Source organism: Panthera onca, chromosome B3 (genome assembly GCF_046562875.1).
Source record: "Panthera onca isolate mPanOnc1 chromosome B3, mPanOnc1 haplotype 2, whole genome shotgun sequence".
In the NCBI taxonomy this organism is placed as follows: domain Eukaryota; kingdom Metazoa; phylum Chordata; class Mammalia; order Carnivora; family Felidae; genus Panthera; species Panthera onca.
Genome location: NC_138344.1, coordinates 145405309 through 145428171, shown reverse-complemented (window position 1 = coordinate 145428171; position 22863 = coordinate 145405309). Strand labels below are relative to the sequence as shown.

Genomic DNA, 22863 nt, shown 5'->3' with positions numbered 1-22863 from the left:
CATACGGGCGCCAGGCCTGGGATAAGAACATTTTCTCTGGCGCCAGATGTACTCAGGACCCAGTGTGGAACACACTGCAGGTGCCGGACCTGTCAAGATGCCAAGTACTATGTTGGACGTGCCTGCTGTTACCAGACAATTGGCAAAAATAAAAGAGGCTTGAGCCAGAGGACCGATGCTTCGGCTCCTGGAGAGTCTTAGCTCCCTGCTTTCCAATTCTCTCACCACCCCACCTTTAGGACTTTAGTTGACGTTCTGGAAATGGATGTTCCAGAATTGCGTTGAGGAAGGAACACGCTTTCTGTTTTCCCATGAGGAGGGCAGCATACCTGCCAGAGAGGACAGGCGGGCAGGAATTGTACTCATTCAAGTGTCTAATCAGGGCTGCCTCAGGGCCTCAAGATTGTGAGTTGTCATCTCAGCTGTCCGAAGCTGGGTAGTGTGGTTGTATTACTCTCAGTAACTTAGGTTGGAGGCTAATTTATTTACTTAGGGCGAAGTTGCATGGAACACCCAGATGATAGATGCCCAGTTCCACCCGTCACAACAAACCCGAGTGCCCGGGGGACCTGGAGAGACCACGGCCCCGCTTTCTGTCCCCGTGGGTAGTGTTGCAGTCCTAGAACCTGACACGTGCAGACTCGTTCTGCAGATGCCGGTGCATGGGTGCGTTTGTGTCGGGCTCCTCAGCACGCTGCCTTTGAGACCGTCTTTGTTACTGTTGTATCCCGTGTGTGGACGGGCCAGTCTGTTTACCCGTCCACGGCCACCTGGGCTGATGCCAGGTCTGGGCTGTGACAAAGGTGGCTTCTCTGGATATCCTTCTGTAAGGCTTTTTCTGAACATTCTTCATTTATTGTGGTCAGCAGGCATGGAATGGCTGGGTGGCAGGTTAGAGAGTCGGCAGCTTTTCAAAGTGCTTGGAAGAGCACATCAGTCACGATCAGTTACCGATTTGTCTTTTACTCCCGTATCGAGCTGAGGCCACTGTGAGCCCCCTCCTCCACTCTGGGGCTGTGTCATTGGTGCAAAGTAGAGCACCTTATAATTACTCAGGCCCTCAAAACACCTGATGCTGGAAAAAGGGGGCTGTGAGTACCAACCCATCCCTCAGAGCCTCCTGCCCCTGGGCCGTGAGAGTGAGGAAGTCAGTGCCAGGAAAGGACCACTGCCCCTGGAAGTTGGTCTTTTCAGCCTGTAAAACTCCACAGACACCCGAGGACGTTGCCTGAGGCTGCCTCTTTGAGATTTTGGCCAGAGATGGAAGAAAACCAACAACGGTTTGTGTCCAAGCGAAGGATTTAGCAGCCACTACAAGACGGAGATTTGAAAACATTTTTGCAGCTATTATAAATTGCTGGTTAACCTTCCGAAGCCAGGCTTGGAGCTTTTCGTGTAGAATGAAATGATTTCTCTTCTGAAAAATGTCTACTCCGCTTGACTGACAAGGGCATGCATTTCTCTGTTGCGGCAAAATGCTGCCGGACGGTCACCTCACATGGAGAAGCTTGCTCCCAGGGGGCAGGGAGGAGTGCGGGGTCCAGCGTGGCTGAGAGGGTGGCTCCACTTCCCCGAAGAACCCACCCCTGCCTCCGGGCTCTTCTTTGGTCCTTCTTGCTGCATCATGGAAGGAGATGATTCTCAGGAAACTCAAAGAGCAGTTTCTGCTGTGTTCCTCACCTCTGCCTTCAAGCGGCTGTGCTGCTTGGGGACTGGAGGCCCAGGGAAGCTGGTCGGAACCCGTTTTCCTGGCTTTCTTTCAGATCACTGGACACTGCTCTGGACACCGTGTGGAGCGGTCTGCGAGCGTGCCTGAAACCGCAGGAGTCTCAGAACGGGCGCACTGAAGATGCCGCCACACGGTTAGCATCTCTGAGGGGCGAGCCAGCCACACTGCAGCCCGCGGCCCCTTCCTGGACCAGTGTGGTCCCTGGGAAGCAAGCACCATGGGCACTTGGCCCATTTCGGTGAGCCCAGATGACAGTGCCAGTGTGGCAGAGCCAGGATTTGACCCTGACCGATGATGGGTCTCCCCACTGAATTCCTTCTCTCCAAAGTGATATTGAAAGGGCGGTTATTTTCCTGAATTTACCCCCAATTCTGGAGAGTTGTTTGAGGACGCTACTCAGCCTCCAACGGAGACCACAGTGAGCTGGTTCCCGCTCTGGCCCGTGAGGAAGTGACTTACTCGGGGCGCCTGGGCAACGCAGTCAGTTAAGCGTCTGACTCGTGATTTCGGCTCAGGTCACGATCTCACGGTCTGTGGAATCGAGCCCCATGTCGGGCTCTGTGCTGACAGTGCGGAACCTGCCTGGGATTCTCTCTCTTTCTCTGCCCCTCCCCTGGTCACTCGCGCTGTCTCAAAACAAATCAACTTAAAAAGCGACTTATTCCACTGACGTTTCGAGGGATGGGGGCAGGTGGTTGCAAGTGACATGAAGAGGGGCCTGCTGGTAGCCTCCCTCCGCCCGGGCAGGGAGGGCTCCCAGACCAAGGGGATGCTCCTTTAACTGCCCCCGTTAGCGAAACATCGAATGGCTGCAGGCTCTCCTACACGGGCTCCCTCCAGTTTGCCGTCTAAGCAAGCAAACAGCTTGGCTTCATGATATCGGAGACCTGCGCCCCGCCCCCCCCAGACTGTCGTCACAGCAAAGCATTAGCAGCACCTTTTAGAGTTTAAAAGTCAAAACGAAGAGACAGAACAAGACATGTACCGACCACTACCATTCAGTGGCTACTAGATTTGTTTATTGCTGAGCTCCAACCGGCCATACAGCCATGTGACAATTAACGTGCCATAAAAGTTCTCTGTTTTGAGTACTTGGGCTCATTTTAAATAGCAGGATTTAAAAAAAAAAACAAAAAAACAACAACTGTCCACAGCCCTGGCTGTCAGATGTTTGAGTCACTGTAGACATCAGTGGTTGAGCTGAAGGCTTGGAGAGAAATATAAAAGTACAGAAAATGGTTTCCCTAACTCTTAGTTTACGGCGCTGATTTTGTGGCTGATGATGCCGGATGGGACGCTGCGGCCTGCCGGGGTCAGCTCTGCTTGTCTAAAACAGCTGGATCATGGAATCTCTTGATTTGCCGACACCAACCCATTTCACTGAAAGGGAAAAGGGTCGCTCAGCCCCAGGGTTTTGGGGCAGGGAGAGGGCGGGGTGGTGGCCGGGGCTCGGGCACCCACCTGCCACTCCGACGTGATTCTCCACGAACCGGATGTAGTTCTGGGCCTGCGGGGGGAGGTCCTCCCACTTCCTGGCACCCGTGGTGTCCGCCTTCCACCCAGGCAGTGTTTCATATTCGACCTCGACCTTCTGCAGTATCTCCTGGTTAGCTGGGGAAACAAAGGGTAGGGGCTGACCCATGTCCCGAAGATGCTGGTGTCTCAGGCTGCCCATTCAGGGGTCTGCTTGCCGTGGGGCTGAGCAGCGAGGAAGGCAGGCAGCCCTGTTTGTTCTCAGAGTTGCAGGGTGGTTTTAGGACACTGGCTGTAACCCTTCCAGACCAGGGGGGACACATCCACCCAGACGTGGGTTTGCTAAGTGCTCTGATAGAACGTACACTGGTGACTCAGCTAAGGAACTTCACGGACCCCACTCGGAAATTCTAGGGGTCCTGAGGCATGAAGGGTTCCTGAAAAACTCTTGGGTCCCGTTCCCGGGGCGAGGGCCCCGCTCTAGCTGTGTGGTTCCTGGCACGTGGCTCACAGTAGATGCCGACCACCCCTTATTGACGGAAGGTGCTGGAACAAGCCGTCTACTGCAAGGGTCCTCCTTCACATGCTCCCCTGGGCCCTGGATCCCTGGACTCACACCACACTCCTGCTGTGCCCTCTCAAAGGTCGGAGACCAGTAGGGCCAGGGCACACAGGCCGAGAGGACACCCGCAGCCCCCGCAGCCAAGCGGCACTGGTGGGTGGCGGGTCTGCGCGCGCGCACAGGCGAGGGAGGGCCACTCCCCCCACCCCCAGCTGAAGGCGGGAAGTCGCTGGCAGGGGCGCGGCCAGGTGCGTAAGTGACAGATCCAAGAAAACATGAGCCTTTGTACTTTTTAAAAGATTTTTAAAAGAACGGATGCACGGAAGCAGAAACCCATCAGGTGTTAAACGGTCTGACTGAAAACCGTGTTTTCCTGGGTAGAATAGTCCGCTTCGTGTTTGCACAGAGTCGGCCACACGGGCTGCTCGGGAGCTTCCGGTGCTCCCGGGAGCTGGGCCTCGGCAGCCAGTGCCTCAGTGTCCCCGGGGGCTGGGGCCAGCGGGGTTGGCTCCCACCTGTCAACCCTCTCCTGGGGCCAGGCCTCCCCAGGGGTGAGAACCTGTGACTGGCAGCTGCCCGCCCAGGACTGGCCGGCTCCGGAGACAGGCGCTCGCTCTGCACGTTTGACGTGCAGACCCTCCCCTGCTCCAGCCTCTTCCCACCTCGGGTCTTTCCGGTACCTGGGAAATAGGGGATCCTCTTCCCGTTCAGCTTGTACGACACACCGACTTTGACCTCGTCCAGGGCATCCAGGATGTCCAGCTTTGTTAAGGCCAGCCTGTCCAAAAGCCAACAGACCGAGGCACGCTGGAGAAGCTGTTCCGTTCGTCCGTGCCCCTTGCTTCTCTACAAAGATGAGGGGGTCCCAGGAAAACGCGGTGCAGACAGGCTAGGGAGTGGGGCTTGTGCCCCTCCTCGCTCTGCTCACCTCGAGGGCCCCCCCACCGGGACCCCGTCCTGGCGGCTCTTGCCCTATTTGCCCTCCGTCATGGCTCCGCCTAAGTGCTCCTCTGCAGGCAGCTGCCCCATGACCCCAGGGACTGGCAGCCTCCCCGGGTGCCAGCTCTTTCCGGCACGGGCCCTGGGCCCCGGGCCCCGGGCTCCATCCTGTTTCCTCCGTGTTTCCCTCCTCCCTCCCTCACGGACCGGGCCGAGAAGGCTCGCAGTGGGTCTCCCCGTGCTTGTGAGTCCGTGGTGGCCTCTGTGCCCGGCGCGGACACCCCGTCTTCCACGCTTCTGTGTCTCAGCCCTCGGCGCGCAGAGCGCAGCCGCTTTGGCACTAGGTCCTACTTGGGGACGGTGGCCCCCTCCCACGGCCCGACCCAAACCTACAGACCTAGCGGAGGCGCTGACTCGGGTCCAGCCAGGCCCAGGCCGGCCCCTACTGTGCCCGTGAGGACGGCCGCGTGCGCCCCTGTGCGCCGGCGTAACCTGCTGCGCACGTGCTCAGCCGGCTCTGACGTGCTCGGGGAGGGGGGCCTCCCAGGGGGACCTCCCTGTCACCCCCACTGCGGCCTCACCGTGGGGAAGGGGAGACCCTGTGGCAACAAACAGGCGGGAAGGGCTGCTCACGCGGTAAAGCCGTTGACCATGTGCGCGTATCGCAGAATCATCAGGTCCAACCAGCCACAGCGCCTCTTCCTGCCCGTGGTCACCCCCCACTCGTGGCCACGGCTCTGTAGCAGGTCCCCGATTTCCTGCGTGAGAACAGAGCGGGTCCATGGCGCTACTAAAGGGAGCCCGCACTTGGCTGCCTCTGTGCTCAACACCTCTCTCTGCTGCCGCCTCCTCCCCTCTTCTCCCCTCCTCTTCTTCCTTCTCCCTCCTCCTCTCCCTCTTCTCCCTCCTCTCCCTCTTCTCTCCCTCTTTCTCTCTCTCCTCCCTCTCCCTCCTTCTCTTTCCCTCCTCCTTCCCCTCCTTCCTCTCCCTCCTCTCTCCCTTCTCTCTCCCCTCCTCTCTCCCTCCTCCTCTCCCATCTCTCTCCCTCCTCTTCTTCCTCTCTCCTCCTCTCTCCCTCCTCCTCCCCCTCTTCTCCCTCCTTCTCTCCTCTCCCTCTCCTCTCCCTCTTCCTCTCTCCCTCCTCCCTCTCCCTCCTTCTCTTTCCCTCCTCCTTCCCCTCCTTCCTCTCCCTCCTCTCCCTCTCCTTTCTCCCTCCTCTCCCTCTCCTTTCTCCCTCCTCTCCCTCTCCTCTCCCTCTTCCTCTCTCTCTCTTCCCTCTCCCTCCTTCTCTTTCCCTTCTCCTCCCTCCTCCCCCCTCCTTCCTCTCCCTCCTCTCTCCCCTCCTCTCCCTCCTCCTCTCCCATCTCTCTCCCTCCTCTTCTTCCTCCCCTTTCTCCCTCCTCCTCTCTCCCTCCTCCCCTCCCTCTTCCCTCAGGGGAATGCTTGAAATTACACCCCCTGACAAACCCTTCCTCACACCTGGCTTCTCCCGTTGTTCCCACGTTCTCACATCCCCGGCAGGTGTGTCTGCAGCTAAGGCTCCCCGATCGGGCCTTGCCGACCAGTGGGGTTGTGTTCTCAATGCCTCCTGAACACACGGGTGGGGAGCATGGCAGCCTCTTGTCCCCCCCGATGGCCCGCGAGGACAGAGGGGGAGCTGGCCCTATAGCTTTGCGCCAGGGGCAAGGTTTATTTCTGGGCAAGATCCCCATCCCTGTCCCTGCTCCCCCTGCCCCGTGAGAGCCCTGGCTGCTCCTGGACGTGGCACCCTTCCCTCCCCACGCCGGTCTTCACACGCACCTGCTCGGGACAAGAGCCTGTGCCCTCGCTGCCAAGGGCACAGGGCCATGCTGAGAAAAGGCCAGTGTTTTCCTGACGGTCCCTGAGCTGCACCACACGGGGCGCCCTGAGGGGGCTGAGGCCCCCCGCGCGCTTGCAGTGTGTCCCGGGGACACGAGCTTCCGCGGTGCGAGGCCGCTATAGCGTGCAACCTTCTGTGCGCTCGTCTCTGCCTGCCTCTGCCCTTGCCCTGCACATCCCTGCCCGCCCCGCCGCGGAGCGCCCCGCACCGCCTCTGTGTCCCCCTGCTGAGGCCCCGCGGGGGCTGGGGACTCACGTTGATCTGCTCGGTGGGGAAGGCGCCGATGCCCACGCGTGTGGTGTAGGCCTTCACCACGCCGTAGACCTCGCCTATGTTCTGTGGCGGGATGCCCAGGCCCGTGCACACGCCGCCCACGGTGCAGTTGGATGATGTCACAAAAGGGTAGGTCCCTGCAAGACAGAACCGGACGGGGGGTGGCCACCGCCCCTGCAGATCACCCCGGCCCGGGGCTGCCTCTTGGCAGAGGACAGCGGGCGGTTCGGCCTCCCCTAAGTCCCCTTGGCGGGGTCTCCAGGGCCAGTGGTCTCAGGGACCAACCTGGGGGAGCTGCCTGCAAGGGCACTGTGAGTCAGGCCGCTGTGGCTCAAGTAGGAGTCTGGGGGTGAACAGAGGAAGAAGGCTGCTCCCAGCTTGGATGGTGGGGGGCCTCCCCTGCTGTACCAGGCGGCCTCGGCTCGGGTGCGGCCACGGGGTCGGGACAGGATGTACAAGGGCCCACACGGCCGGAAGCACCGGCTGTACCCAGCCTTGCGGGGAGCCCTGGGCCCAGCTCCGGACACTCTCCCTTCCTTCTAGATCATCTCTCCCTCTTCCCCCCTCCCAGCTGAAGCAGGAAGACTGGGGCGGGGGGTGCAGCGTGATCATCCTCAAGGGGAGCCCCGCCCCGTCCCGTCAGTGGCCAGCCTGGTCCCCAGCAGGCACGAAAGGAGGTCCGCTGGGAGCAGCTGGGCTGGGGACCTACCGAAATCAATGTCAAGGAGGGCTGCGTTGGCACCTTCCACGAGGATCTTTTTGGGGGTGCCGTGGAGTGCCTCGTACATAAAGTAGACGCCGTCTCGGACCATGGGTCGGATCCGCTCAGCAAAGCCCTGTGGGGGGAGGCAGAGGGAGGCTGCGGGGGACCAGGCCACGTCCGTCCAGCTCCAGCCCCGTCTGACAGCCCGATCCTTCCAGTACATTCCTTTCCCGCGAGGGTCCCGACCTGCTAACCTGTCCCCAGACCTGGAACAGCCCCTGGCCCCACCTGAGTCTTATCTGCGACTCTCACGAGCCTCTTCCTGCTGTCATGGGCTGAACTGTGTCCCCCCAGTTAATCTGTCCGAGTCCTGGCCCCCGGCCCCTCGGAATGTGACTGCGTTTGGAAACAGGCCTCTAAAGAGGAGATTACGTTGAGGTCACTGTGGTGGGCCCTAATCCAACGTGACTGGCATCCTCATCGGTTTGTCCCTGTCCTCATTCACAGCCTCCAGCAAGGACTGGAAGGAGCCAAGATCCCAGCCTTGGAAACTTCTGGAAGGGCTCTGTGCTCTCCTCATCCTGTCCCTGACCCCATGCTGCCCCTCTGTGAGTCAGCAAGGCCCCCTATACCTCATGCCCCAAATAGGACGGGGACAGCCTCTTTCTCCAGTGCATCCTGGGAAACTTGCCCTGTGGGAAAGCGAGGGGCCCAAGCATCCCCCGGCCTCCTGAGGGGACCCTCCTGACCTGGCTGGCCCGAGGTCCCTAAGAAGGCCAGCCGCCCCATAAGAATGCCCTGTGACGGCGTGCCCTGCGAGCGTTCCGTGAACGTCAGACAGGGCGTCGCGCCTCTGGCAGGCTGCCCGCCGTGCCAGGGGTCCCTGCTCTACCTTGAGCCTTTTGAGTTGACCTTCAACATCCACTTCCAGGGTGGGGAACATGGACCGGTGCTGGTGAGCCAGGTTCTTGAATCTGCAGGGGTGACAGTGACTGCGACCCCTCGCCCCGCCTGGGTGTCCGCGCCCCTCCTCACTAGCCACGGTCCCCCCCTTGGGCTGCGGACGGCTGGGTACCTGGCGGAAAATTCATCAAAGTCCGACAGGAGGTCACAGATGCGGAGGCCCGTGCGGGCCGCTTTGGAGGAGTAGGCAGGTCCGATCCCCTTCCTGGTGGTGCCGATACTGGAAGATGGGGCGGCCGTGAACACAGGGAGCCCGGCCCCACAGGCTGCTGGGGGCCCCGGAGAAGCCCGGACGCTCAGGGCCCCGGGCCGGCACCCCTAGACCCCGGTTTGCACCCCTACAAAAAGGGTAGAGCTGGCAGGGGCGCTTCCCAGCAGTAGCACCTGGAGTCTGGGGCCGCCTCTCCAGGATGGGGGTGTGGGGAGGGGCTGGGGCCCTGGGAGGTGGTCCTGGGCCAGCCCTAACCCTCCCCTCGTCCCAGGCCTTGGCTCTAAGACATCCTGTCTGCGTTCGGCCCCGGCTTCCCTCTTGCGGGGCACTGAGGCTGCTGCCCTGCGTGTCTGCCCCCGGCTCGGCCGACGGGACGCTCAGCACTGCCACCTGCTGTACCTGCGTGTGAGCGCGCGCGGTAGGCGTGCGCGTACCTGCGTGCACACGTGCGGCAAGTGAGCATGCCACGTGACGAGGCAGGACGGCCACTGCCTCACCCCGTCCTGACTTTGAGAGCCAGCCGCTGGCACACTCTCGTGAGGATCTTTGGAGGCCAGGGAGACAGCCGTTGGTGCTGGTGGGGCGAGGGTTTGGGTGCCGCGGTGAAGTGGTGGCCCGTGTGTGTGTGTGTGTGTGTGTGTGTGTGTGTGTGTGTGTGGCGGGGCCGGGGCACCAGCGGTCCCGGTGGCTTCCAGTGGACCTCGGCCCCCTCTCCGCACACCCCAGGGCCCCCAGACTCGAAAGCCCCCCGGAGACACTCACTTCTTCCCCTCCTGCGCCTGTCGCTGTACTTCCTGCAGCCCGTCCACCGCCTGGTGAAAGTCAAACACTGCCCGGCCAGGCCAGGGTCCCCAGGGGGAGACAGACACAGGGTTAAGGGCCTCGCCTGCGCAAGCCCAGCCGCCCGGGACAGGTGGTCCAGTTTGAAAGGGGACATACTAGGATCTGGCCGCCGCCCAGACTCACGCGTCACCGTGAGTCCCTCGGGCCTCAGCTTCCCCATCTGTCAATGGGAACAGTGACCCCCACCCACTGCCCACCTTCAAGTTTTCGAGAAGGCCCCGTGGAGCTACGGGGCCCAGCGTCCCGGGGAGGAGGGCCGCGGCCGCGTCATCGCTCACGTGGCAGGTGGGTGGAGCTTACCCAGGTGGGCGCGGTCAGAGATGATGAGCCTTTTCTCCCAGTCCTTCAGACCTGCGGCCACCGGGCAGGCGGTCAGCCCTCAGGGGCAGCTGGCCCAGCTCCCTCCCAGGGCGAGTCCACAGAGGTCACCAAGGGTGTGCCCTCCCCTCCTGGCCTCTCTCCCCGCCGAGGGCCCCGGAATCTCCCGCCCCACCCGGGACGCCCCCCACATCTCCCTGCGGGGCCTCCGTCCTGTCACTTCTTGCTGCTCACGGCCCAGGGTCAGGTTCCCGTTGACTCTTCTGGCTCCTGCCCTGAACTCGAGCCCTGAGGCCGAGGCACGCTTCCTCCTCGGACCCCATCAGGGTCTCAGGGCTGCGGCCTCTAGACAACCGTCACGGGGCGCAGTTGCCCAGACACCTGGCCGGTGGCCTGGCTCTAGCCCCTCTCTGCCTCCTGCCTCCGGAAACCACATCCTTGCCTGCAGGCGTGGCGGGCCCAGCGGTCCCCAGTCCTGGCTGGGGGGCTCCAGCAAACTCCAGGTCCCAGGGCCCTTCCCTGACTTCCTGGATGTGACGCTCCAGGGCCACCTGTCCCCCGTGTCGTGAAAGCACCTTACAAACACTGGGGCCCACAGCCAATTTGGGGCCTTAGGCCGCCCTGCTCTGTGCGTCCTGGAGCGAAGTCCGGCTTTCTGCAGGTGCAAGGCCAGCAGGAGGCGGGTGGGGGCCCGGCCGAGTCGGGGAGCCCCCCACCCCAGAGCCGGGCCAGGGTGAGCGCGTGGGGACGCGGACCCACCTTTCTTCTCATTCTTTTCTGCTTCTTCAAACAAGCCGGGTAAGTGGACGACCACCCCATTGCCTGCAACACACGACAGGAGACTGGATTGAATGGCAGACCCTGGCGAATTCGGTGAGAGCGTCATCAAGCGTGCGCGCTCACGGCAAGTGGGGTGAGAGCGTCATCAAGTGTGCGCGCTCACGCTCCCAGCGGCCGTGTTCGCGAAGCCGGGCCCCGGACGCGGTGAGCGGGAAGCAGACTGGGCTCTGGCCGCGCTGGGAGCCTGCGCAGCCGTACGAAGGGAGGACGTTCGGACCTGCTACGCACGCGGACCGCGGGGACACGACGCCGAGTGCAACAGCCCAGTCCCCAAAGGACCCACACAGTGTGGCCACTCACACGAGGTCCCCAGAGGAGTCAGATTCGCAGAGACAGAAAGTAAAAGGGGGTGCCAGGGGCTGGGGGTGAATGTTTAATGGGGACAGAGCCTCAGGCTGGGAAGATGGAAAGTTCTGGAAACGGACCATGGCGGTGGGTGCGCTACAGTGTACACGTGCTTCGTGCGCTGAGCCCTGTGCCTGAAGGTGGCCAAGAGGGGAAGCTTACGTTCTACGTGCTTATCACGGTAGAGACGACAGGGCCCGAGCAAGACAAAAGCCAGCACGGAGCGTTTACAGGGCCGGACAGCGTTTAGTGGTCGCTGCGGCGGGGGCAGGGCTCCAGCCAGGGGCGTGAGGGAGCCTCTTGGAGTGATGACAGCGTCCTAGGGCTGAGTTGTGGTGGCGGCTGCGCGACTGTGGCGAATTTCACAGCACGTAGATTACACTTCAGTAAAGCTGCCAGGGTTGATTTGAGCAGCGGAAAAGCGGGAGAAATGCAGCCCCAACCGTGCCCGGACCCGACCGGGGCCTCCGGGGAGCCGAGCCTTCCCTAGCCATACGACGCTGGAGTGGGATCCACATACATGCTTTACACGGGCAGGGACCGAGGCCCAGAGTAGGAAGGTGGCTGGCCCCAGGTCACATGGCGCGTTGGTGTGGGGTCCGACGTGAAACGCAAGCCCTTTCCTCTTAGACCAGAGGCAGTGGGGCTGGGGCACCTGCTGCCTTCCCATGAGGAACCCCTCCTGGCCCGGTCCCCGCCAGGGCTGGCGGTGGCACGGGCTCGGCCAAGGGAGACGGGACACAGGTCCAGATGGGAGTGGCTCCGAGACTATGCGGTCCGTGCCCGGTACAAAAGGTCACCTAAATGCCACGGCATCCTGAGATGACCGCGTGGCAGGGGCCCAGGCAATGTCGCAAGCTGAGGGGCAGCTGTGTGAGCTCTGGCACGTTCTGCCCCTGCCGAAGCACGCCGGTGGCTGGGCTGAGCCCTGCCGTGCTGCCCGGTGACCACCCAGCCTGGGCTCCGGCTGCTGGCCCCCGCCCGCCCCAGCTCCTCTGCGGCAGGCAGAGCTCCTCCGATGAAGCAGTGCCTCCTTGGCCTTGCTTCCCGCCAAGTGGGGCCCGGGGCCTGGCTGCAGCAGGGCCTCAGCCTGCGGGTTGTCCCCGGGCTGTCCTCGGCCCCTGCAGGGCACCCGAGTCGGCAGTCCTGCAGCCCTCTCCTCTGCCCAGCCTCGCCTGACCACACACAGCCCCTCAGCCCACACGTTCCTTCTTTTCCCCGACACTGTGCCCTCACTGGGCTCACACGCAGCTGCAGACTTCACTTCCCATCCGGGGAGGGGCGGATACGTCACCAGTGAGGTCCTGCTAAGTCGTGGAAGGAGCCGGAGGAAAAGTCCTGGACACCGTGGGAGGGCGTCCCGGGGGCCTGGCCGGGGCAGGGGTCTCAGGCTAAGAGCTGAGGGCAGGACAGGCAGTCCAGCCCAGTGGCCGGGAGGGTGGGGAGAGAAAGAGAGGCAGACAGAGACAAAGAGACACAGAGCAGGAGACCCCACAGTCCTGGAAGGGCCGCGAAGGCCCCGGCCCTGAGGGCGAGCCGTGCTGTGGGCAGCGGGTGGTGAGGAGGCTGGGCCTCCACGAACGCGCACACACGCTTGCCTGCACACGTGCACGTCCCCATCCACACGGCACACTTGCTCTCACACTCACACACGTGCAGGCGTGCAGACGCTCACGTTCACGCCCACAGTCGCAAACGTGCTGGTCCCTGCGGCCCGGACGGGCCTCCCGCCGCCCCCTCTCCGTCTGGCCCAGCCCCACGTGGCACCCCGGGCCCATCTTGCCGGCACTCTCGGGACCCCAGGCTGGCGGCTGGGCACGGCGGACACTCACCGATGAAGGACACGGCCTTGGTGTTGATGATGCCGCTGGGCAGCAGGTGGAAGTCGTACTCCCTGCCGTCCACCACCACCGTGTGGCCCGCGTTGTTTCCGCCCTGGGAACAGAGACCCGGCTGAATGTGCGGGAGCCTCAGGGCTTGGCCCTTCCCTGGGAGGGCCTGCCAGCTGGCTTGGCAGAGGTCGCCCAGAGGTGCTTATAACTCCGCCCCACCTGTGACCCTCTCTGGGGGTCCCTCCTCTGATGCGGGAATGAGGGGCCAACCCTCCCAGGAAGCGCAAACCCAGACAGGCCCCCACAGCTCGAGCTCTGCGGTGGCGGACCCTGGTGCCCACCTCCGGGGCTGGGTGAGGCACAGGTGCAGTCATTGGTCAGCGGGGCCACTGCTCCCACCCCCTTAGCAGGGGCCCCTCCCTTCCCGCCCTTTCGGCCTGTGCCTCCCATCGAACAATGAAAAGGAAAAAACAATTCCGAGGCCAGCCCCGTTCTGGGGACACCCAGGTGACGGTGGGCTCGGACTGGCTGGGGTGGGTGGCCAAACCAGGGGAGGCCAAGCCTCAGGAGGGAGGCCCAGCCTCCTGTTCCCACCAGCAGAGGGCACTGTGGGCACCCCGGCGGCCCCTGGGGCGGGAAGCCTGCTGGCCGGTGCCCCGCCTCACCCGCCTTCCTGCCCTAATCTCCGCAGAAACACAGGCTTATCCATCGGGCCTCTCCCTGCCGGCCCGCTGTGCTCCAGCCTTGCGAAGAGGGGGGGGCGGGGGCCATGGTCTTGCCCGCCCCAGGCGGGTCTGGATGCCAGCAGCCCCCTCCCCCCACCTGCCTACCAAGAGTACCTGCTCCTTCCAGTCCCTCCACACACAGCCCAGGGTGGGGAGTGGGGGGCATGGCCGGGAGCCTGGGGGCAGCGAGGGGCAGACACTGGAGACCCCCCAGGCCAGAAGCTTTCCCTCCTGCGCCTCCCATCATGCATCAGTGCCCTAGCGCATCTCCCGGACTCCCACGCGCCCTCCACCCCCACTCACCCCTGTGAGCTGTACCGACTGTCCCACACGGCCCTGCGAGAAAGCAGTTCCACGTGGGGCCCCCCCGACTCCCCAGCACCCCGCTTATTTAGTGCATGTGGACGGTCTTTCTGGGTCTGCTGCTGCCCGGACACGGTGTGGAGGACCCTCTCTAACAGACCCCTGGGGTCACCACGACCCAGGACCGGGCCGTGTCCCCAGGTGCTCTGAGGCCGGCAGGGGCCGAGCTGCCCTGGGACTTGAAGGCCGGTGGCTGTGGGAACGGACCGCAGGCTCCCGGCAAATGATGGTGGAAAGGGATGGGCTGCCCTGTGGGGAGCAGACAGGAAGGGTGAAGGGGCGGTGGGGGCCTGGGAGCCCAGGGGGGTGTCCCACGCGCAAGGGCAGGAGGACAACACCAGGCCGCAGGGGGCTCAGGACAGACACGGTGCTGGGAGGTGACCCGGGTGGGCTGCTCCAGAGGAGACAGGGAAGGGGCATGAAGACAGCAGATGCTGGCGGGCCGGTGGGGGGGGAGGGGCGCGGGGGCGGAGGGCTCGGCCCCAGAGGCACACGCCGTCCTTGCTCTGCCCCGGCCTCGGCACCGACCCCTCACACAGGCCCCTGCACACGTCTACGCGCACTGGACGTTCATGCCCCGTCACAACTGCCGCCACAGGAGGGGCGCCCGGGGGTGTGGTCTCCACTGGCAGATGGGGCCACTGAGGTCCCCAGAGAAGTGACCGCAGCAGGATCCAGGCTGGGCTGGACGCAGGCCCCACTGCCTCTCTGCAGATGCCTGCCCCCCCGTGGCCGCTTCCTGCCTGCCCCAGCTGGGCCCAGACACCCCCCCTCCCTCCCCACTCTCCCCGTGCCCAGCACCAGGGTCAGCTGGCCCCAGGACACACACACACACACACACACACACACACACACACAGAAGCTCCTCACGCACACCCCCACCTTTGTTTGCGGTAAACACGGGTACCTAGGAACAGGCACAGGCCGTCGTGGGCCAGTGGGCGTCAGGTGACTGCTGCCAGCTGCAGGGCCCAGGCGTCAGGCCATAGTCCTCTCCCGGGGGCAGAAGCTAGCCCCAGGAGGCCGCGCCCGGGGCCTGTTTCTGAGAGCTCCAGGGGGACTGTCCCAGAGCCGCCCCGGTCTGTCCTCCCCCAGGTCACACGCAGGCCGCTGGTGAGGTCGGGGCAGGAACACCCCACCCGCCCTCCTCAGGTGGTGGCCCAGGCGCCGTCTGTAGTCCGCAGGCCCCAGGACGGGTGGGCCAGGGGGCCGTCGGGCTGAGGGTGCAGCCCCACACACTATGGCCGGGTTTGGAAAACCGCTTGGAGGGAGGAGCTTGTCTAGGGTCCAGCGAGACTGGTGAGGACACGTGGCCGGCCTGGCCGCCTCCGTGGGGACTGCCTCTTGGGCGGCCCCTCTCGGCCTCCCTGTCCCAGGGGGCAGGTTCTGCCCTGGGGGGGTGAGCGAGGACCACTCCGAACCTCAGGGTGGCCGGGGTGGGGGGTGGGATTCCCAGACCTCGACTCCACTGCCTGAAGCTGGCCTCACCCTTCCTTGTGCCCCTGGGGGGCTGGCCAGTCAGGTGGGAGCTGGGCACAGAGGCAGGGCTCGGGGCGGCCTTAGGGGGCTCTGCCTGCCTCCGGGTCCTCCCTCTGTGCTCGAGCCTCAGGTCGGGCAGAGCTCCAGTCCCACTGCCCCCGCCCAGCCTGTCTGGTCACTCCTGGACACCCCTGCCAGCTGCCTCCCTGGAGGAAGAGATCTAAGAAAGGGGGGCTTTCTCACTCCTGGACACAGGAGCAGAACCAAGGCCACGGCTGGCCCGCTAGGGAGTCTGGCCAGATCTGACCTTCCCATCTCTGCAGGAGCCCAGCAAAGGCGGGGCCCAGGCCCCGCAGGGAGCCTCTCCACGGGGCCGCCTGGGCTTAGAGTGCGAGTGGCGGCCGTGGGCCGTACAGCGCAGACCCCTCTCCTGCCCCATCTAGAGAGCAGGCCCCACCCCGTGTGCCCTCCGCCACCCTCCTTGGCATCTCAAGGCTGTGCAGCCCTGAGAGCCCGCGCCGGGTCCCCACCAGGCCCCCGAACCTGGGGGACAGAGAGCCCGTGGGAGCCATTTTCCTGGCGCCCTCGGCCCCTCCCTCCAGGAGGCCCCCGCTGACCCCCTGAGCACCCCTGGGGGCCATTTCCGGCCTGACGGACTTGCCTCTGCAGCTCCCCTGGGCGGGCAGCCGTGCCCTTTGAAGAGCAGGCCCCGGTGCCCAAGTCTGGTCTGGCGCCCGCGGGCCTTGGGAACGCTGAGGGGCGGGCTCTGCCGGATCAGAGGGACCATCTGCTGTTCAGGGATGTCACCTCCTCGGAGGCAACGGGGGGGGGGGGGGGCTGGGAGCGTAGAGGGGGGCAGTGTGAAGGGGAGAGGATGCTCCTGGGACGTCACCCCCACCCCCGGCGCTGTGGCTGCTCCTTCTCCCACACCACCCCTGCCCGGCTGCCGGTGCCTCTCCGCACCCCTCCTGGCCGCGACAGTCCACACCCACAGGGCTCCGCGTGGCCGCCCTATGGAGGGGGACTTGTCACCCACACATGTACCGCTGCCGTCCAGCATCCGTCCCCATCCCTGCCCCCTTTCGCCAGCCCTTGGCCCCAGCACCCCGCTGACCTCTGACCTGCCAGGGCCCGACCCCTACGACCTGCTCAGCCACCACTCCTCCCGTTCTCTCTGAACCCCCAGCTACCCGGGTCCCCACGCTGCTCTGGACGGCTCATTTGGCCACAGTGAGCCCTCAGCCCCGGTTCCTGGGGAGGCACCAGCCTGGCCATCTGCCCTGCGATGCAGCCCCCTCCTCCCGGCCCCCGCCATCATCAGCATTGAGGGCCCCAGGCCTCTTCTCCCTGCCGACGTCCCTCATTGTGTTTCTCACACAGCCTCGCCCCCATCCCTGCAGCCAGAGCCTGCCTCCCAGTCCGGCTCACTCTGGACGGGCACCGCCCCTGTCGGTCCCCAGCCCTGGTCCAAGTGCCCGACAAGTGGACAAAGGGAGGGAGTGAGCAGGGAGGTGAGCAGGGGCGGGTGGGGGTGGGGGCAGCTCCTCAGAGGCTGCGGGGCCCCTCCCGGCCTGCCCCCAGAGTGCTTGGGGTCCGCTTGGGTGTGGGTCTGGGTCCTGGGCTGCAGAGCCAGGTTTTATCAGGCTCCTGCATGACACACGGCAAGGGGCCGGCCCTCAGGGGGAGACGCTGGCGGCCGCAGCCCCGCCCGTGGGGGAGAAACCCGGTTCACCCTCCTGTGCGCAGCTTCACCCCGTCTCTGTCTGCCTGCCGCAGGCAAGCTCCTTCACTCGTTCACTCATTCAACCCAAACAAAGAGTTGCCCTCTGCTCAGTGAGGCTCCGGGTGGGGCCTGGGAGGAGGGAGGTCCTGGGCTCGAGGTGGGTAGGCAGGCCTCACCTGCCGGGGCCAGAGGGGGCTGTGTAACCTGGGGGGGTGGCCCTCCAGAGCCGCCGCTGGGTGGTCAGTGCCGTCAGAGGATGCAGACTTGCAGGGGAGGCCCGCTTCTGGAAGCAACCCTGGGCGCTCCCGGCCCCCGTCCCTGTGGAGGGCCCTGGCCCGCCTGGGGTTCGAGGTGAGGTGTCTCCTGATACCCCCCCGGGGAGAGGGGTCCCCGAGCACCAACAAGCCGCAGGGCGTGGCCCCTCAACCACTGAGGCCACCGTGTGCAACACCAGACCTTCCACCACCGCTCGAGGCCCCCGGCCCTTCCCAGGAAGTGACTGGCTGGACCAGTGGAAACCGAGAGACCCAGCACAGCACCCTCGCTCGTACTGAGCACGTCACACACGGAGCCCCGTTTACACCGAAGCTGGAAGGAGGGAATTTTAAATCCTGACCTTGGCGGTCCTGGGCAGGGGGCCCCACAGCCTTCTGACCAAAGTAACTTGGGAGGTGGAGGGAGGGTTGAGCGGGAGCCCCTGGCTCTGTGGGCCTGGGGCCGAGTCCAGGCTGGGGGTGGGATCAAGCAGCAGGATGGACGCTGAAAGAGGGACCCCGGAGGAGGTCTCGAGGAGGTGTGGGGGCTCGTAGGAGGGGCCAGCAGAGCTCACAGGGGGAACACGTGAACTTGCTACAGAGAGCAGAGGCCCCCGGGGCTGTTGTCACTCGGTCCAGAGGGAGCCCGCCCCGCCAAGAGCAAAGGGAGGCCCCGGGGGACCCAAAGCAGCACCCCCAGCCCAGAACGCTGGGCGCGGACCAGGCACTGCGGGGGCCAGGGCGTGAAGGCTGGGAGGGCACAGAGGCGGGCGCGAGGCGTCTGTTCAGCGTTCAAGTGGCACGGAAAACAGCAGCGGGAGGACGCCAAGCCTGAGACCCCGGACAGTAAGGCAGGTCGTGGGGGAGTCCTGGGGCGCCGACCACGGGCCCCACACGACGGGTGGGAGAGAAACAGGACAGCGGTGGGGGTGCAGGCGGCCTCAGACCACGAGGGCCGCAGAGGGCTTCCCGGCCGAGCAGAGGCAGGGTGGCGCCAGTCAGCAGCCCCCCCGCAAGACGGCCCCGGGCCCAAGTGACAGGCCAGGTGACCCTTCTGGTCACTGGGGCTGGCCGGCTTCAGCCCTTCCAGGCAGCCACCCAGACGGGACTCCTGGCCCGGCCCGCTCTGCCCGCTGCACGTGCCCGCCGCCCGCTTCCCCGGGCCCCTTGCTCCCACGTGCTGCCTGGCTCCCGGGGTCACGGCTCCGTGTGGCTCTGTGCACCCGGTGGCCGTGACTTTGGGCTTCATGCGTTCGCACCCTGAGTGAGAGGCAGCCTTCCCCAGGGCAGAGGCTGGTGCGTCAGCATGCAGCCGGACGCCAGGGCCGTCTCCACGGGTGTGTGGCACACGCGGGGGCCCACGCGTGCTGCTTATTCCCGTTCCTCAACTTCTCCAGGCCTCACTTTCCCAGCTTGTCAGGAGGCTGGAGGGGGGTGGGGTGGGGGCGCTGGGGCTCCTACAGGCAGAGACGCGGGTGATCTCTGTGTGAGAAGTCAGATGGGGGCCAGCCTGCTCTGCCCGTGGCTGGTCCCGTCCGGGACTCTTACTAGTGATGGATGGGAGAGGGCAGGGCCTGGCCTGCTGACCCAGGTGGCAGAGCAGGGAGGCCCCACTCCAGAACCATTTCCAGGACGAGGAGAGCCCACAAAGGCCCCCAGTCTCCTCAGGAGGGAGACGGGCCACAGACAGACGCGTGAGGCTCACTGGGGCCGGCAGGTTACACGGAGGGCCGTGGCGCCATGTGCCCAGGAGCAGGGGGACAGGAATGGGTTCGCTGGCCAGGCTCAGGGCACGGAGGGTGGGGGCCTCTCACGATCCCAGGAAGCACCTTCCGGGAACCCACTGCCCGGAGGGCACAGGAGTGGGCACAGAGAGCGGCTGGCGTGTGCCGAGAGCCAAGCGTCGGGCTCACCCTTTCCCCGGGGGCATGCCCCAGCCTGAGCCCTCCCGGCAGGGGTCAGGGGATAAGGCTACGGACCAGGCAGAGGAGCTCAGGGGTGTCCCCTCCCCACATGGAGCAGCATTTCTGGGCATGGCTCCAAACCGCAGCAGAGCCAAAGCACGAAGCGTAAAGCCCACCCGTCTGTGCCCTGAGCTCTAAGTTATCCGGCCAGCAGCGTGGCTCTCGCTCTGGTACAGGGGCAGTGGCTCCGAGGGAGCGGCCCGGAGGGAGCCCATAGCTGGCAGTGGCCACCCGGGGCCCTTGGGGACAGAGCCCGTGTCTGGCTCCCCGGTGGCGCCGCCAGCCCCTGGGTCACCCTGGCCAGCCGTCCGTGGCCCCTCCCTTTCCCCCTGAGTCTGGCCGGGACCCTCCTTGCCCCTGGTCCCTCTTCCTCCGGGTCCTGGCCCCCTGTCCCGCCCTTGCCTCTGCCTCCTCTTGGCTGATGCCCCAGGGCCACCCCGCTGGCCGGCCCTGTGCCAGACCCAGACAGGATGAGAAGGGAGGGTGTCTCAAACCAGACAGAAGCTGGGGGCGCCACCCCACCCCACCCCATGAGGATCGTGTGTCCCCAACTCAGCACTTATATTTATAGCTCTGCCCTGGCCCCGGCCTTAAGGGGTGGGGCTGGGCGGGGGAGGCGGTCCCTGGGGGAGGGGGCGGGGGGGGGGGGGAGTGTGTGCGTGTGCGAGGGTCGGGGTGTCCAGGAAGGGAAGGTATCTAGGAGGCGTGGCCAGGTCAGGGCGCGGGAGGAGAGGGTCCCCGGGCGTGGGGGGGGGGGCCCGCACCTGGCAGCGGCTGATGATGTCGGCGTCCGTGGCCAGCAGGTCCACCACCTTGCCTTTGCCCTCGTCCCCCCACTGCGCGCCCAGCACCACGGTCACCCGGGAGCCGGTGGCCGCAGCCTCCTGCTGCAGCCGCCCCCGCTTGACGCCGCCCGAGCCGGGGGGCCGGTCATTGGAGGAGGCTCGGGTTCCCGACATGCTGGTGCGGTCCTCGGCTGCGCTGGGCCACGGGAGGGCCCGGCCGCCGCACCATTAAAAGGAGCCGGCCCGGGGCAGGGGGCGGGCCGGGGGCGGGCCTGGCCGGGGCGGCGGCGCCTCTCGGTGACCTCCAGGCCGCCGGGTCCCGCCCCCCGCCCGCCCAGCCACCACCGGGGAGCCGAGTTGGGCCGCGGACGCTTACTCATGGAGGTGGGGGCACAACGACCGCGAGAGCGCTGCGCGGTCCGGGTTTCTCCCTCGGGAAGGCGGATGGGGACGTCTGCGCTCCCGGCTCCGAGCGGGGCCTGGGGAGCCCTCCACCGGCTCCCCACCAGCCTCCGACCTCAGGGCTTTAGCGACTCTGGGGGGCCCTCTCCAGGGTGGGGGTGCGGCTTGTAAAAGGGGAGCCGTGTCCTCACACCGCACCTGGGGGGGGGGGGCTGCATCTTGGGGGCTTGCAGCGCACCTGCCCTGAGGTGAACCTGGGTCCCTGGACCCAAGCGCGCACTCTGGTGGCCAAAGAGAGAGCGCGCGGCTGTCCCCTCCCCCAGCACACCCACGCATGCTCTCAGGGGCTTGGCGTCCAGCACGGGGCAGACAGGCCCCACTCGGGCTGTGCTGCCTCTGGTCCGCAGGGCCCGAGAGTCCAGGGACACAGGACCCGCGATGGTAGGGTCACCTGGCCAGCCGAGAAACAGCCAGGGATGCTGGCCAACCCCCACACGGCCAGGGTCTCCGAGAGGCTCCACTCGAGACACCTTTCCTGGCCCAGCCTGTGCAGGGACTGGGTTTCCAGACGGGATTTGCATCCCATTGCTGGGCTCCCGTGCTCCCAGCTGGGTGCCCTACGTGGCCTCCCGGGAATGCGCCACATCCTGAGTGGACTTGGGTTTGGGCATGGCTCACCCCAGTGGGAGATGGGGCCAGGGATGCACCCCGGGAGGGGGGGCAGGAGCACGCTGTTAGCCTCTCACCCTGTTCCCTCTGGGGGCGGCGGGGGGGGGGGGGGGCAGTCTCAGTACAGAGGCCCCCAGAGCCCAGCAACTAACCAGTGGCCAGGGCTCAGGGAGCGCCGGGCTCCGTGGATTCTGGCGGGGGGACCAGAGCTCCCATGGAGGAAGAGAGAGAGCAGACTCTGGCTGCCACACAGTCACTCACAGAGAGTCCCAGCTCACGACTGCACTGCCAACCTGCCCCTCGTTTGTCCCCTCCTCGGCCCACCCCCTGCTGGGGTCCTGGCTGGGATCCCTCCGCGGCCCAGACCCTCTTCTCTCACACGGGGACACCGGCGGTTCCTCCTCCCGGAGTTGCTGTGGGGCAAACACCAGGGTGCAGGTACAAGTGGGGTGTGAGGGGCAGGCCTCCCGTCCTTGGCCCCCCTGGGCGACAGCCCCCCTCTGCCCCGGCTGGCAGCGCAGGGGCAGGCGGGCTGCCTTCTGGAAGGCCAGGCAGAGCAGGCTGAGGGTGGGGCCCAAGGCCTCGGGCAGCCTGGAGGGGCTGTGGCAGGGGGCTTGGGTGTTTCTGGGAGTGGGGGCTGGGAGGGGAACTGGCTGTGTAGACACGGAAAAGTCGGAAAGGCATGGTTGTAACAGAAGGGACGGAGAAGGCGGGAAGGGTTGTTTGCATTTGCAGAAGGAGCCCAGCCTTCCCAACGGCCACAGGAGCCACGGAGGGGAGGGGGATGTGCTTGTCTCATCAGATGGGGTTGTTTCTCTCTGCTGAAGAGGGGTGCTAGCTTGGAGCCCTTCCTGGGGGAGACTGGGGCTCAGTGGGGACAGCGTGGGGGCTCACACGGGGTCTGCAGGGCCGAACCCTGTCCGGCAGGGGCACCGACTCCCCCAAGCCCGGTCTATAAATAGCCAGAGGGCCTGGTGGGAGGGGGCGGGGTTGGGCTTTTCTATAAACAGCCCTGTCCTGGCCCAACAGCTGGGGCCCTGCCGGTCACACGGCCCTGCCTGAATTAGAACACATCCCCTCTGCCGTGGCCTGTGCACAGTGGGCCTGTCACCAGGGTGGTGGAGGAACAAGTCAGCAAGCTCGGGGGCCTCACCGTGTGACCTCGGGCTCAGCCACATGGGGTTTCCACCATCCGGGGGCCACACGGCACCCTGGAACCACATCATACACAGTGGCCCAGGACGCAGACAGCACAGATGCCTGCAGGACGCTTGTACCCTTGAGCGCAAGACTGCACGGCAGGGGTGAAGACAGTATGCGGCAGGGGCGAAGAGGGCGGGCCGCAGTTTCCTAAGACGTCGGACACGTAGCCCCAGCCTAACGAGCGCACGCGTAGGCGCAAACACAGGCGTGCGGATACGCGCAAACGCTTCGCGCCGGAACGCGGGGTCGTGCACACGAAGGGGGAGCAGGGCGAGGCCCCCCCAGACGGCGGGGTGTTACTCAGACAGAAAAAGGGGTGTTGTCCCAACACACGCTACGACACGGAGAAGTCTCGAGAGCACGCCATGTGGAGCGTAGCAGTCACAGAAGGCCACGTATTGGGA

At 65.2% G+C, this 22863-nt stretch overlaps 1 protein-coding gene across 1 annotated transcript; it reads right to left on the bottom strand.

Annotated features, from left to right (window-relative positions):
* Nucleotides 1-2711: 2711 nt before the first annotated feature.
* Nucleotides 2712-20427, bottom strand: ADSS1 (adenylosuccinate synthase 1). Its single transcript, XM_060620942.3, has 13 exons — nt 20165-20427; nt 12893-12995; nt 10635-10697; nt 9858-9908; nt 9477-9543; nt 8616-8723; nt 8433-8514; nt 7547-7673; nt 6820-6974; nt 5337-5461; nt 4445-4542; nt 3191-3340; nt 2712-3109 (listed from the first exon to the last, which is right to left on the bottom strand). Exons 1-13 carry the CDS (start codon nt 20357-20359, stop codon nt 3057-3059), a joined length of 1377 nt encoding a protein of 458 aa, XP_060476925.1. The 5' UTR covers nt 20360-20427; the 3' UTR covers nt 2712-3056.
* Between the last annotated feature and the right edge of the window lie 2436 nt (nt 20428-22863).

What these genes read in the sequence shown, in the direction of transcription:
- ADSS1 (XM_060620942.3), bottom strand. Translation starts at nt 20,359, where the DNA reads ATGTCGGGAACCCGAGCCTCCTCCAATGACCGGCCCCCCGGCTCGGGC. An exon ending in TTTGATGAATTTTCCGCCAG is followed by an intron (nt 8,515 to 8,615) that starts GTACCCAGCCGT and finishes TCACCCCTGCAG; the next exon opens with ATTCAAGAACCTGGCTCACC. An exon ending in GTCAACTCAAAAGGCTCAAG is followed by an intron (nt 7,674 to 8,432) that starts GTAGAGCAGGGA and finishes CTCCCCCCACAG; the next exon opens with GGCTTTGCTGAGCGGATCCG.